Genomic DNA, 14,973 nt, shown 5'->3' with positions numbered 1-14,973 from the left:
GGCCTTGCCCCACTGTGCCCCTGCACAAGGCAATAGATGACACTTGGCTGGACCCCAACTTCTCTGAGCTCTTTTGAAATCCCAGCCTAGATGTGTAACCCCAGGCAGTACCCTGGATCTGACTCCTGCATGTAGCACTCAGGCTCATCTCCTCCCAGTCACCTGTGCACTGAATTCTCCTTTTCCTCCTCCCTCCCTCCCAATCTGCCTGGCCCCAGGAGCTGTACAGACGGCCATGCTAACCCTGGACCCTCCCTGGAGCACCGTGTTTGTGGGGGACAACGTCACTCTGATGTGCAAGGGGCCCCGCTCTTCTGGAAGCACCCGCACCTCTTGGTATTTGGAGGGACATTCCTTGAACTCAACAAAAACAAACATCCTGCATATTAAAGCTGCAGAAGTGAAAGACACAGGCAAATACCAGTGCCAGACCACTGGCTTCACACTCAGTGACCCCGTCCAGCTGACTGTCTCTGAAGGTGAGTGCTTTCAGGTGGGCTCCATCCTGCTCCGCACTAGCTGCTGGGACCTACAGGCTCTGGGGCAGTCAGTGGGGCAGATGAGGCCTCCTGCAGTGGCACTCAGATGACAAGACTGTGGTTTTCCTCCCAGCTGACAGTTTCCAATGGCAAGTCCAGGGCCCCCAGGTGGGCTCTATTCTGCCCTGCTCAGACCATGGAACTCATGGGCTCTGGGGCAGGACACCAAGGCAAATGCAATGTCCAGCTGTGACAATCAGAGGGTCATTCTGTGGTTTCCCTCCCACAGCTCCCTAAGGACTCTGCAAGCTCTAGCAGAAAGGTTCAGGGATGCCTGTCACATCTTGCTAGAGCTGGAGCAGGAATGGGGCAGGTGCCTCCTTGTCCTGCAGAGTCAGATGGGGCTGGGTGAGGAGGAGGGGAGAGCTGAACTGTGTAGGGGACCAGTTCCTAGGACCTTAAGCAGTGTCTCAAACCCTGGAGCTAGACAACCCCTAAGAACATGAGGAAAGCTCTCACTTTTTTCTGATACAAGAGAAGTCTCTGGGTCACTGACAGGTAGGTCCCAGGCACCTTTCTGAGTGCCTGCCCCTCTCCCACCTCACTGTCTTGTACACTGGTCTCCAGCGCTACTGTTCTGCATATCTCTCTTTCAGACCCGCTGATTCTCCAGATTCCTTATGCAGTGTTTGAAGGGGACCAGCTAGTTCTGAGATGCCGTGGGAGGAAAGATACTACAGTGTCTAATGTCAGATACTACAGAAACGGAACTGACATTGTGCCAATTCGTACATCTTTTAATTATATTATTCAACAAGCAAAGACCAGTGACAGTGGCAGATATCACTGCACAGGATCAGTGGTAATTTCTTGGTCTACAATAACGTCTCCTGTGGTGCCAATTTCTGTCCAAGGTAAGGAGCTGCCTTGAGCATTGGGCTGGAGAAATGGGACAGTCACAGCACACGGGACAGGAGGCCACTGATTCCCTTTGAAGGGAAAAGTTCCCTTAGGCTGACAGCATCAAGGGGGTGTAATTCACTCAAGTGTCTCTAGTCTGCTTCCAGTTTGCCCCTGGTTTCATGGTGGTGCAAGTTCACTGGCTGAAGTGGAGCTAGAATTCATGTCAGTGGAGGGGGAGAGACCAGAATTGGGACTTTTATCTTTAGCTGTCAGACCATGAACCTCACAGTGCTGGAGGCAGGGATGGGCAAAGCGAAAGAAATGGATAATAGCAGGAGATGCATAATGCAGATAAGAGCAGGAACGATTGTCCAGTGCCACCATCTGCTCACAGAGCAAAACAGGCAGTTAAATGCCAATAAGATTCATTATACGGTGCATAAATAGCAGAGCAAGCCCTGGAGCACTGCCTTCCCCAGACAAAACCAACCAGTCCCACACATCACATACAGCCTTCCAGGAACCCAGAGCCCTGGCCCTGCCTCCTTTTGTCCCAGCTGGGAAACCATCCTGTAGCAGGACATGGCCCTAATGGTGGCCATGCCACCTCTTGGTGCCAAGCTACTCCTGCCCCACTCCAGCAACTCAGGATTGCCTTCCTTTTCCACCTTTCCTGCCATGCCTGGATGAGTAGTACAGTGTTAGGGAGGCTGCCCCTAGCTCCTACTGTATGCCTCAGTTCACTCCACACAGCTTCTTGTCCCCATCTGGCACCAATCCTGCCCCTCAGGCACTAAATCATGGTCCTTCTGGCTCTGTCTGTGCCTTATGACATAAGTTGCCGTAGGAGTGATAATCGTGAACTCCTGCTGCCACCACAGCCATGCCCTGAGGCCTGGAAGATTTTATTCAGTACCAATTTGGAGGGGGATCCCTGGCCCTGACCCCCACACTTGGCTCCACAGGCCTCAGCCTCAGTCTGGGCTTCAGTCTTCCTGGCTTTGGCCCTTTTTCTATGGCTGTTCCCCTCAGCCCAGGTCCACTGCCTCCTGGGCTTCAGCCCTGTCTCTCTCTCATGCTCCAGGGCCCCGGCCCTGTCTCCTCTATTCCAGACTGCTGGCTTCCCAACCTACACAAGGCTGCTACCTGTCTATGCTGAGGTACCCTCAGGCACGTCTCTGGCCTCCTTACCACTCCCATAGCCACAAACTCCACTAAAACTTAAACATAACATAAATAGAAGCAACCACTTCCTAACTAAAATTCACCTCCACTCTGGGTCACTGTCACACCACAAGCTATCTGTCCCCCATTAGCACTCGCAGGTGGCACTCTCGGGTATGCCTGTATCCTGCAGCCCCTCTCCCCCAGGAGTTCCTCTCCCTGCAGCATGCCAGGCCAAACTGTCTACTTTGCTTCAGGCACTGGGCTTATATGCCCCAAAGCACCATTCTTCAGGCCATGTGGCTTTTCAGCCACACACAGGGATTACCCCTTTGCTTAAGGGCCAGCCTGCCCTCCTCTGCTGCTGCCTGACCCAGCTGCCTGCCCATGCAGCAAGCCCAGCCTACTGCAGATTCCTTCATGAATGACACATGTCCCCAGTGGCTGGGGGGGGCACGGCGGCGCTGGCAGTGGTGGGAGTGCGGCAGTGGCGGCGGGAGCATGGTGGCAGTGAGTAGGGAACTGGAGAGTGGGGTGGTGAGTGCCGACCTTTGAAGGGGGTGCACTGCCATGCTCAGGGGGTGCATGTGCACCCGTGTGCACCCCGTACATCTCTTCACTGGATTCCTTGTTACACAGGAGGGACATGTTTCACCTCATGGGTACAAAAGCTCACTGTGCTGCAAGGGGCTTTTGCAAAAGAGATTTGGGATGGAGAGAACAGAAGTCTGTGACTCTCCTGAGCCTGTCCATGAGCTCTGAGCCTGAACACTGTGGGGTGACCCAATCTGATGTCTTTTTAGAGCTGTTTTCAACACCAGAGCTGAGGGTGGCCAGTTCAGCTGAAACCAGTGAAGGAAGCCCACTGACCCTGCAGTGTGTCACACAGCTTAACCCCCAGAAATCAGACCTATGGCTTCAATATACCTTCTACAAGAATGGAAGGATGTTGAAAACACCAACGAGCAACCCTGTGTACCAGATCACCAAAGCTGGGCTGACAAACTCAGGATTGTACTCTTGTGCGGTGCGGAGGATGACCTCGAGCTTACGGAAACAGAGCCCTAAGCTAAACGTCAAAGTTAAACGTGAGTGCCCGTGGCATGGATTGTGGGGCAGGCTCTGAGGACTCCCAGAGGTGTGAGGTAGACAGAAAGCCACAGAGGGCTGTGAAGAGCCTCTACTGGGCTCTGAATCTGCCAGGGCTTGTTTGTCCCTGGCACAGCCCACCTGCACTTGCTGGCTGGAGTGAAGAGGAATGGGGAAGTCTGATAAATTACAAGTGATGCAAACTAGGGGTCCAGAACTTGGGGAGGTATGTGTGGCTTCTGTGATTGAACCAGTTCTGCTTACATAAGGCCTGTTTCACAAACTAGCTGAGCAAGTCAGGGGCATGATGCCCTGCTGAGCTGATGGGGAATCTGGCTATATGGGTCACAATCAGAGTGACTGGAGGCTGGGCACATTTGAGAATCTGGCCCCTGTGGGCACTGGATTTATGACCCAGATGCCTTGTTCCAGGGGGACCCAAAACCCTCAGACTGGCCACAACTTTTCTATCTGTAGGCAAATTTATTGCTATACCAGGATAACAACAATGAATAATACAACCAGTTCTATAGCTAGCAATCCCAGTGCGGCCATCAGAGTCAAGATACGCCTGGCCAGGATGCAAGCTTCACTCTGACATTCTCTCTTGAATGTCAGCAGCCTGGAGGTCAGAGGTCGGAGGTCAATCCCCGCCCCCCCGGCCCGTGGGGTAAATGAGATGGGCTAGTGGTATGCCCTCTATCCATGTGCCTCGGGTTCCCCTCTTAGGGATCACTCTCAGGGCACAGGGACACTTCGTTGCTCTAAAGTCCTTTCTTTTGTATTTTTGTCCCCTCCTGACAATGCTTCATCCATGAGCATCACTGATTGGTCTTTCTGTGGTAGTCATGCTGTCCATGTTCTGTCCTGTCAGCATAGTCCTTTGTTTCACAAGCCCATCACATGCACCCAACCTAATTTGAGCTTTCCCTGTCTTTTCCTAATTTAGTCTGACCCCCCAAAACCATCTCTCAGGCCCCACCCGTGGGCCTTGTGAGCTGGTGCCACCTTATCTCATGCTATGGAATAGTGTGGTATAAACCCACAATTTCACAGGCTGTGTGTCTGTCTGTTGGCCTTTTGTGTTAGATACCCCATCTGCCTGGAAGGCTACGAAGTTGTGTGAGAACCAGGCCTTTAGAAATCAGTTAACTCTCATATTGTCCTGGACTATTATTCTAATACATGTATATATTTACCTACAAATCAGTTCCCAAAAGCAAACCTCTAAATACTATTGTCTAGCCACCTGCCCCAACTGGCTGCAATGAAACCCTGGCAGGGAATGTGCTGCTAAAGCAGAGGCCCAGAGCCTCAGGCACAGGGGTCAGCTGAGGCCCTGCCTGATCTGAATTTTGTTTGAGAACATGTCATGAAAGAGTCAAATGGGGAAAAAGGATCATTTTCTTTTGACTTGTATATTAAAACTAAATATATTGACCAGAAAGCAGGTGTGCTCAGGAGAAGCCGCTAGTCTTACTCCAGCACGAGAGGAGTCTGTGGCTTGTTTTCAGCCAGGGCTCATGGCACCTTTCAAGGTGGACAATACCATGACAATGACAACAGCAGAATGAGTGATTGTCCAGAGGCTTCACACAGCAGAGCACACAGTAAAATGCCAGTAAGGTTCCTGATGGGATAGCTTGGGCTCATACATAGTCATCCCTGAAACACTGCCCTCTCCACACAAAACCAACCTGGCCCCAGCTCCACACATCATACACACAGCTGATAAGCAGGCAGAACTGCCTGGCCAGCTCTGGGAAGCTCTGCCCGTCCAGCCATGCGGAGTCCTGGCCCTGCCTCCCCTTGTCCCCGCTTTGTTGGACCATCTACAGGGGAAACATTTCACTTTGAGCACAGAGGCTCGCTGGGCTGAGAGGGGCTTTTGGAGCAAAGGTCTGGAGTGAGAGGGCAGGCTCTTCTTAGAGAACTGTGAGTCTCCCGAGCCTGCCCATGGTTTTTGGGGCTTTCTGATGTGGGGTGACCCAGTCTGATGTCTTTCTAGAGCTGTTTTCAACACCCGAGCTGAAGGTGGCTGGCTTAGCTAAAGCCATAGAAGGAAACCCATTGACCCTGCAGTGTGTCATGCAGTTCAACCCTTGGACATCAGACCAGTGGCTTCAGTACTCCTTCTACAAGAACAGCACAATCATCAGAGGACCAGCGAGCTCCCCCGAGTACCAGATCCCAGTGGCAGGGCTGGCCGACTCAGGACCCTACTCTTGTGCGGTGCAGACGGCGACCTCAAGTGTCCAGAAACGGAGCCCCGAGATAGTCATCGAGGTTAAACGTGAGTGTCTGATGGGGATTGTGGGGCAGGGTCGGAGGATTCCCCCTCCTCTCTTCCCCCCCACCAATCCCCGCTCCCATAACTCAATTAATTTTCTGTTGGTCACCATCCACTTCCCATAACAATAAACAGCAATACAGCAATAACTATGATCCACCACTAGCTGCAGGAGGTGAGGCTTCTTCTGCTCCAGGAAAAATGGACTCCTTTAATCCATCCGGGCAACACAGCAAAACAGGCTCTGAAGAGCAGCTGCAAGCAATAGGCTCCTTTTTGTTGCCCTCTGGAAATGTACTTCCTGCAAATATTAGTGGTTAGAGGTCCCCTCTCAAACCCATGCTGGTTTGTGTTCTCTCAACCCACTCCCCTTCTGGGCTGTATCCCCCTCCCAGTACATCCACTCCCAGGCAGAGGTTTCACTCTGCAGGTCTCTGCCCCTGCAGCTCGAGCCTTCCCAGCTCACACAGGGGTTTCCCTCTGCAGGTCCTTGACCCTGCAGCTTCTCCCAGCTCCAGCAAGCCGACCAACTTTGCTTCCCAACCCCTCCCCACTCTTCCCCTGGCACCTGTGTCCCCGGTTGCACAGCGCCAAACCCCATGGGGAATCATAGATTTCACAGATTTCATAAACATTAGGGCTGAAAGGGACTTTGTGAGATCATCAGGTCCAGCCCCCTGCCCAAAGGGCAGGAACTCAGCTAGGGTCGAAGGATCCCAGCAAGATAAACATCCCAATGTTTCTTAAAAATGCCCAGAGTAGGTGCTTGCACCATCTCTGGTGGAAGTCTATTCCAGGCCTTTGGGGTTTGGACAGTAAAGAAGTATTTCCTTATGTCCAGCCTAAAATGGTCTTGCAGGATATTGTGACCATTAGACCTTGTCATCCCTTGAGGTGCTCTGGTGAACAGGCAGATGCACATCCTTGTGTAATTATAGGCTGCCACCAAGTCACTCCTTGCAAGCCTATCAAGGTCAGCCTGGATCACCAGCCTATCCTCATGTGTGGCTACTCTTCCCCAAAGTCCGCTTCTGATACCAGAGTTCAGATCGTTTATAAAGATATTGGAGAGTACAGGTCTGAGAACAGAGCCTTGGGGGACACCACTGGTCAGTGAGTGCCATGTTGATTTGGTTCCATCAACTACCACTCTCTGGTTCTGACCTCGGATCCAGTTCCCCGGCCATCAGCTTCTCATGGGATGACACAGGCTCTCCCCTGACCTGATGCCTGCTCCCTGCTCCCTGCTCCCTGGGTAAGTTTGCTCAGTTTTCCCTGCTCCAGGGGAGTCTCTATCCCCTCTCTCCAGGCCTGGATTTGGCTTCTCCCCAGCTTCTTTATGGCTCAGTAGCAACCAATTAGCACCCCCAGTTTGCAATGTGGGCTCTGGACACAATTCAAATGCCCCAATAAAAAGCATGCACTGCGTGCACTGCATACTCTCTTGTTGGGTAAAGCTTATGCACCCTTTGAAAAGTTGGTGCCATTTTCTTGCAGAGCTCTTAAGCATTGCTCACCTACTCAGCTTGGAGCCAGGTGAGCTTTGCAGCTGTTACGTCATAAAAACAGTCAAATGGAGAAAAATAATCATTTTCTGTTGAGTTATATATTACAGCTAAATATATTGACCAGAAAGCAGGTGTGCTCAGAAGCCATGGGCCTTACTCCAACACGAAAGGAGTCTGTGCCTTGTCCCCCAGGGCACCTTTCAAGGTGGACAATAACGTGACAACAACAACAGCAGCAGAATGAGTGATCATTCAGAGGCTTCACAGGGCAGAGCACACAGTAAAATGCCAGCAAGGTTCCTAATGGGATGGCTTGGGCTCATACATAAATATCACCGTCAGCCCTAGAACAGTGCCCTCCCCATACAAAACCAACTTGGCCCCAGCCCCACACATCACACACAGCTGATAAGCATTCAGAGCTACCTGGGAAGCTCTGCCCGTCCAGCCATGCAGAGTCCTGGCCCTGCCTCCCCTTGTCCCCGCTTTGTTGGACCATCTACAGGGGAAACAAATTTCACTTTGAGCACAGAAGCTCGCTGGGCTGAGAGGGGCTTTTGGAGCAAAGGTCTGGAGTGAGAGGGCAGGCTCTTCTTAGAGAACTGTGAGTCTCCTGAGTCTGCCCATGGCTTTTGAGGCTAAACATTGTGGGGTGACCCAGTCTATTGTCTTTTTAGAGCTGTTTTCAACACCGGAGCTGAGGATGACTGACTCAGCTGAAGTGAGGGAAGGAAACCCATTGACCCTGCAGTGTGTCACACTGCCCAACCCTTGGAAATCAGACCTACAGCTTCAGTACTTCTTCTACAAGACTGGAAGGACTGTGAAAGGGCCAATGAGTTCCCCTGTGTACCAGATCGCCAAGGTGGGGCTGACAGACTCAGGACTGTACTCTTGCATGGTGCAGGCGGTGACCTCAAGTATATGGAAACAGAGCCCCGAGCTAAACATCGAGGTTAAACGTGAGTACTCATGCCAGGGACTGTGGGGCAGGCTCTGAGGACTCCCAGAGGTGTGAGGTAGACAGAAAGTCACAGGGAACTGTGAAGAGCCTCTACTAGGCTCTGAGTCTGCAGGGGCTAGTTTGTCCCTGGCACAGCCCACCTGCACTTGTTGGCTGGAATGAGAGGGGTGGGGAAGCCAGGTGATGCAAAATAGGGCTCCAGAGATTGGGGAGGTATATGTGGATGAACCAGCTCTGCTCATTAAGGCCTCTGTCACAAAAGAGCTGAGCAAGTCAGGGGAATAAAGCCAATGGGGAACCTCTCCATATGGGTCACAACTGGAGTGACTGAAGGCTGGGCACATTTGAGAATCTGGCCCCAACTGGTTATAGTGAAACCCCGATAGAGGATGTGCTGCTAAAGCAAAGACCCAGTACATCAGGCATAGGGGTTAGTTGAGAGCCTGATCTGAATTTGGTTTGAGATCATGTCACTGTAACCTGTGCTGGCACACTAGGACCATGTGATGCACTGGATTTTGGGTCCTTAGGGTGCCAGTAGCCCTGGGAGCCCCTCAGGCAGATCTACTGACTAAGGTGTCCCATGGAGAGGTGTGTCCCTCCCCCTCACTGCCCAGGAATTCACTCCGAACCCAATGAACACATTAGTCTTTATTATACAAAACCAATTCATATACAGGAAAAATAAATAAACAAAAATGTAATAACAATGGCTAATAACAAAATTAAAAATTTAGATAAAATTAACAACTACAACATTAGATGGATAATTCCAGCACGTGGGTGGTCCCATGTGTGTTAAACAACCTCAATAACTAAATTCACCTTGTTAACCATTTAAAACAGCCCTCCTCCCCTCTTCCCCACCCCCGCATCCCCGCTCCCATAACTCAATTAATTTTCTGTTGGTCACCATCCACTTCCCATAACAATAAACAGCAATACAGCAATAACTATGATCCACCACTAGCTGCAGGAGGTGAGGCTTCTTCTGCTCCAGGAAAAATGGACTCCTTTAATCCATCCGGGCAACACAGCAAAACAGGCTCTGAAGAGCAGCTGCAAGCAATAGGCTCCTTTTTGTTGCCCTCTGGAAATGTACTTCCTGCAAATATTAGTGGTTAGAGGTCCCCTCACAAACCCATGCTGGTTTGTGTTCTCTCAACCCACTCCCCTTCTGGGCTGTATCCCCCTCCCAGTACATCCACTCCCAGGCAGAGGTTTCACTCTGCAGGTCTCTGCCCCTGCAGCTCGAGCCTTCCCAGCTCACACAGGGGTTTCCCTCTGCAGGTCCTTGACCCTGCAGCTTCTCCCAGCTCCAGCAAGCCGACCAACTTTGCTTCCCAACCCCTCCCCACTCTTCCCCTGGCACCTGTGTCCCCGGTTGCACAGCGCCAAACCCCATGGGGAATCATAGATTTCACAGATTTCATAAACATTAGGGCTGAAAGGGACTTTGTGAGATCATCAGGTCCAGCCCCCTGCCCAAAGGGCAGGAACTCAGCTAGGGTCGAAGGATCCCAGCAAGATAAACATCCCAATGTTTCTTAAAAATGCCCAGAGTAGGTGCTTGCACCATCTCTGGTGGAAGTCTATTCCAGGCCTTTGGGGTTTGGACAGTAAAGAAGTACTTCCTTATGTCCAGCCTAAAATGGTCTTGCAGGATATTGTGACCATTAGACCTTGTCATCCCTTGAGGTGCTCTGGTGAACAGGCAGATGCACATCCTTGTGTAATTACAGGCTGCCACCAAGTCACTCCTTGCAAGCCTATCAAGGTCAGCCTGGATCACCAGCCTATCCTCATGTGTGGCTACTCTTCCCCAAAGTCCGCTTCTGATACCAGAGTTCAGATCGTTTATAAAGATATTGGAGAGTACAGGTCTGAGAACAGAGCCTTGGGGGACACCACTGGTCAGTGAGTGCCATGTTGATTTGGTTCCATCAACTACCACTCTCTGGTTCTGACCTCGGATCCAGTTCCCCGGCCTTCACAGGGCAGAGCACACAGTAAAATGCCAGCAAGGTTCCTAATGGGATGGCTTGGGCTCATACATAAATATCACCGTCAGCCCTAGAACAGTGCCCTCCCCATACAAAACCAACTTGGCCTCAGCCCCACACATCACACACAGCTGACAAGCATGCAGAGCTACCTGGGAAGCTCTGCCCATCCAGCCATGCGGAGTCCTGGCCCTGCCTCCCCTTGTCCCCGCTTTGTTGGACCATCTACAGGGGAAACAAATTTCACTTTGAGCACAGAGGCTCGCTGGGCTGAGAGGGGCTTTTGGAGCAGAGGTCTGGAGTGAGAGGGCAGGCTCTTCTTAGAGAACTGTGAGTCTCCCGAGCCTGCCCATGGTTTTTGGGGCTTTCTGATGTGGGGTGACCCAGTCTGATGTCTTTCTAGAGCTGTTTTCAACACCCGAGCTGAAGGTGGCTGGCTTAGCTAAAGCCATAGAAGGAAACCCATTGACCCTGCAGTGTGTCATGCAATTCAACCCTTGGACATCAGACCAGTGGCTTCAGTACTCCTTCTACAAGAACAGCATGATCATGAGAGGACCAGCGAGCTCCCCCGAGTACCAGATCCCAGCGGCAGGGCTGGCAGACTCGGGACCCTACTCTTGTGTGGTGCAGACGGTGACCTCAAGTATCCAGAAACGGAGCCCCGAGATAGTCATCGAGGTTAAACGTGAGTGTCTGACGGGGTTTGTGGGGCAGGGTCTGAGGATTCCCCCAATACCTGATGTGGAAAGAAAGGCCCAAGCGATCTGTGCTGAGCTCTAAGCCCATGAGACCCTGCTGAGCTGGTGTAGACAGGCTGTGTGTCATAATGGTGACTGTAGGTTGGGTATGTTTGTGAATCTGGCCAATGGTGCTTACAGTGAAACCCTGGCAGGGAAGGGTGTCCAGCCAAGGCTTGGAGGTCCTGCAATGAAGAGCCAGGTCCCAGGAAATTGTGTTTCATGAACTTGGCAGTGGCAGGAGGGGAATAGGTAGGGCCTGAAACAAACAGAACAAGATGGGCAGAAACATGTCCCAGTGTTGCCTCCATTGTGCTTTGTTTTGTAAAATCCCATTTTGAATGTTTAGTCTTTAAATTATCGCAACAACTTTTAAACCAGAAAGAAAATATTTGCTTTTTCTATTGCATTATTATTAAAATGGCACACGGATTGGTATCTCAGCCAGTACCAGCAAGGCCTCAGCTTAGGGGAACTGTGTGTGCAGGAGGAAGATAGCGGGGAGGGACGGGACAAGGCTGAAGAGGTGCACAGCACTGTGAGTCCAGCAGGTGTGACCTTGTCCTTCTGTGAGGTGTGCACTCACGCCTGCTCTGAGCCTCCTGCTGGGCACAGCCAGGCCCCAATGCCCAGCACAGCCCCTGGCTTCATCCTGGGATGTGCCTAGCATGATGCGCTGCCTGCTGGGTAGTGCCGGGCTTTCTGCCCCATAGTGTGGGGCCGAGCCAGTCCCATGCCCTGTAGGCAGACACAGACCCATCTCCTGTTGTGTCCCCTGCCCCCAACCGCACTGCCTGCTGTGCTGGGGGCATTTGGGCCTCTGCCCCATGGTGCTGTGGGCCAGACCCTGCATCTTGTGGTGTCTCCAGGAGACCCTCCACCTCCCCTAAATGACCTGTGGTGTGGCCCCGTGGTGCTGTGTGTCAGGCCATGCGTTCTATGGTGTCCCTCTGACCTGCACATAGGACGCGTGGTCCTGACTGGGGCAGAGGCTGAGCCCCCCGGACGTCCCTGCACCCGGGGCTGGGTCAGTGCAGCGGGTCCCACTCCTCTCTTGGTCTCCCTGTAGGAGTCCCCGTCTCCGGAGTCACCCTGGGGGTGCAGCCCCCCAATGGGCAGGTGGTGGCAGGGGAGCAGCTGGTGCTGAGCTGCTCCGTGGCTGCGGGCACAGGGCCTCTCGCCTACTCCTGGCACCGGGAGGGCTCTCGCCTGGCTCTGAGAAGAGAGCCTCCACACACATGGAGGGTGGACTACAAGATCCCTGCTGCCAGGGAGAGCGATGCCGGGGAGTATCACTGTGCTGCCTCGAATGGCCACAACCTGGTCCTGAGCCCACGGGTGATGGTCACAGTGTTAGGTGAGTGGGTCCCAGCTGATGAGGATGAGCCGTGTCCCTGCCTTGGCAGGGTGGGGAGGGGGGGTGAGGAGCTCCCAGCAGCCCCAGGCCCCGTGGGGCGGGTGCTGGTGGATAAGGTGCTGGGGCCCAGGCTGCTGGGAGGGGAGGCGGGAGGCTGCTCCACGCAGGCAGCGCCACGAAGAAGGCAGCCATGGCAGCAGGAGGCCGTGGGCATTGGGGCATCCCTGCAGGGTGCGGGGAGGCAGCACCCACTTGTCACTGCTCTGCTACCATGGGGGCTCCTGGCAGCCAGTTCTGGGGCCATGTTTCATTTCCCTTGAATCCCTACATTTTTTTTAGGACAAATGTTTTAACAAATTGAGAAATATTTTTGGAAAAAATCCACATTCGGCTTTTTTTGCCCTCAGCTTCTACCCTTCTCCTCTTTTTGCTTCTGCAGAAATAAGGAAAAGTAATAAGCAAGTCCAAGTAACAGCATCGTAGTATTTTGGTTTACAGTTGGGAGACATTAGACAAGCTTTGGAGAACAAAACTTCCCCTCCTCAGGTATCAAAAGGGCCTCAGATAAATAACATTTTGAACAAATGCTGTGGACAAGGCTGTACCAGCCTGCATGCCCTGTCCACGTGGGCCTGGCACCGAATGGGAGGCACCATGGCTAGGTGCGGGTACCATGCAGGTCCCATGAGATGTTCAGTAGTTATGATGCTGCCTGCTCCTAGCTGTGCCCAGGGCATCTTCTTGCCTCAGTGACAGGACATGGAGCAAAGGGGATGAAGCTCTCCTTTGTGGAGGTGCCCACCGCAGGCCTGGCTCCCAGTGCAGTGAGGACTCTGCGAGCACACGTGAACAAGCTGGCACCTGCTCCCCAAAGCTCACAACTGTAGAGACTCAAAACACCTCCTACCCTTCCCCTCCCCAGCTCCCTGGGGCAGACAGAGCTGTGACATGCCCTGGTCTCTCTCTCAGTCCCAGTGTCCTCGCCTGTCCTGACCCTCAGTGCAGCTGGCTCCTGGGCCGCTATCGGGGATGCAGTGGAGATCCAGTGTGAGTCGCACCACGGCTCGGTTCCTGTGCTCTATCGGTTTTATCATGAGGGAGCCCTGCTGGGGACCAGGACAGTCAGTGCCCATGGCCCAGGGTCCATCACCATCAACCTGGCATCGGAGAGCGACTCTGGAGCCTACTCCTGTGAGGCTGACAATGGTGTGGGCAGTGGCCCCCAGTGCAGCGCCCTGTCCCACCTCACCGTGCTAGGTAGGTCAGGGGCTGATCGTGTAACCCAGGGGAGGTATCCTGGGGTGGCAGAAAACAAATAGCACCTGTTGATTTGTAAAGTAAGATGCTGTCTGCCAGGACCTGCACAGTCAATCACATCCATGGGAGCAATTTCCACATGCTGACACAAGTCACTAAGCAATCCCTGTTCAGTCCAGACAGCTGTTCCCTTCTTCTCTGAGGTCCAGGTCTCCTCTGTCATGCAGCTGGTCTCTTCCAAGGGCTGAGCTCAAACCCTTTCCTCTCAGCTAATGGACCAAGTAGAACATCACGTGGATAGTCCTACCCCAAGGTGACTGCGTGGGTAGCAGCCTGGTTGTGTAAAACATCCAGTCCCAACCCTCTCTTTGGTTCAAGGTGCATTGCTCACATCCACTCTGATCTCAGGAAACAGTCAGAGAGCACAGGGGTTATTCTGCTTTAAACCAGCTCATCACGAATGGCCGTGGAGGGGCTCCCATGCTGAGACTGAGCCATCAGTTTGGAGCCCTCCAGACTCTGTCAGGTAGGAAGGCTCCAGGGCAGCTCACTATATTGGATGTGAAGGACTTCTCCTCCCTTGCCATCCCCACGACCCCTCACATTAAGGACCCCACCCCTGAGATAGAAGATTTGGGCACTGCCGCCTCTGGAGCCCACAAAGCTGCTTTGCAAGCAGCATGGCAGGGGGTGCTGGTTAGCAGCACAAAGGCCCCCTCCACAGCACTCCTTTGCCCACCCTGCTAGCCCCCCTGGGTTCAATTGCTTTGTCAGGTAGGTCCCCAGGACAGGCCTGCTCCCTACAGCAGTGGTTTTCAACCTTTTTATCCTCAATGCCCTTTCCATAATGTTTCTCAATTTTGCAACACCCCAGCTGAGAAGCACAGAGCTAAAATCTTGCTGGGATCCTATGACCCCTACTGACTTCCTGCCCCTGGGGCAGGGGGCTGGACTCGATGATCTTCCGAGGTCGCTTCCAGCCCAAATGTCTATGAAATCTATGAACATATAAATTCAGAAGAGACAGAGAGGGAGCCTTGAGGCTAAGGACCACTGATCTAGCTGGTAAAAGCAGCGGGAGCAGGACCTAACCCTGCCATGTCCTGCTCTTGCCGCTGTCTGCTCCCTCTCCCAGTCAGTACCTGAGGGGGCAAGGGCAGCCCCTGCTCTGGCACTGATCCTACAAGGTCTCATACACCAGCAACCACACTCGTGCCAC

General features: G+C 52.9%; 1 protein-coding gene across 1 annotated transcript in view; it reads left to right on the top strand.

Annotated features, from left to right (window-relative positions):
- Positions 1–235: 235 nt before the first annotated feature.
- Positions 236–14,973, top strand: part of LOC149861344 (Fc receptor-like protein 3) — a 28,089-nt gene continuing 13,351 nt past the window's right edge. Inside the window, exons 1-8 of the mRNA XM_090053747.1 lie at positions 236–479; positions 1,136–1,393; positions 3,350–3,634; positions 5,644–5,928; positions 8,111–8,395; positions 10,804–11,088; positions 12,210–12,497; positions 13,467–13,754. Of these exons, the coding sequence (XP_089909873.1) occupies positions 236–479; positions 1,136–1,393; positions 3,350–3,634; positions 5,644–5,928; positions 8,111–8,395; positions 10,804–11,088; positions 12,210–12,497; positions 13,467–13,754 (2,218 nt within the window). The remainder of the gene's footprint in view (positions 480–1,135; positions 1,394–3,349; positions 3,635–5,643; positions 5,929–8,110; positions 8,396–10,803; positions 11,089–12,209; positions 12,498–13,466; positions 13,755–14,973) is intronic.

The sequence above is a fragment of the Crocodylus siamensis genome, chromosome 6 (assembly GCF_052110815.1).
Source record: "Crocodylus siamensis isolate JL-2025a chromosome 6, ASM5211081v1, whole genome shotgun sequence".
NCBI lineage: Eukaryota > Metazoa > Chordata > Crocodylia > Crocodylidae > Crocodylus > Crocodylus siamensis.
This window is presented reverse-complemented; position numbering and strand designations above follow the sequence as displayed.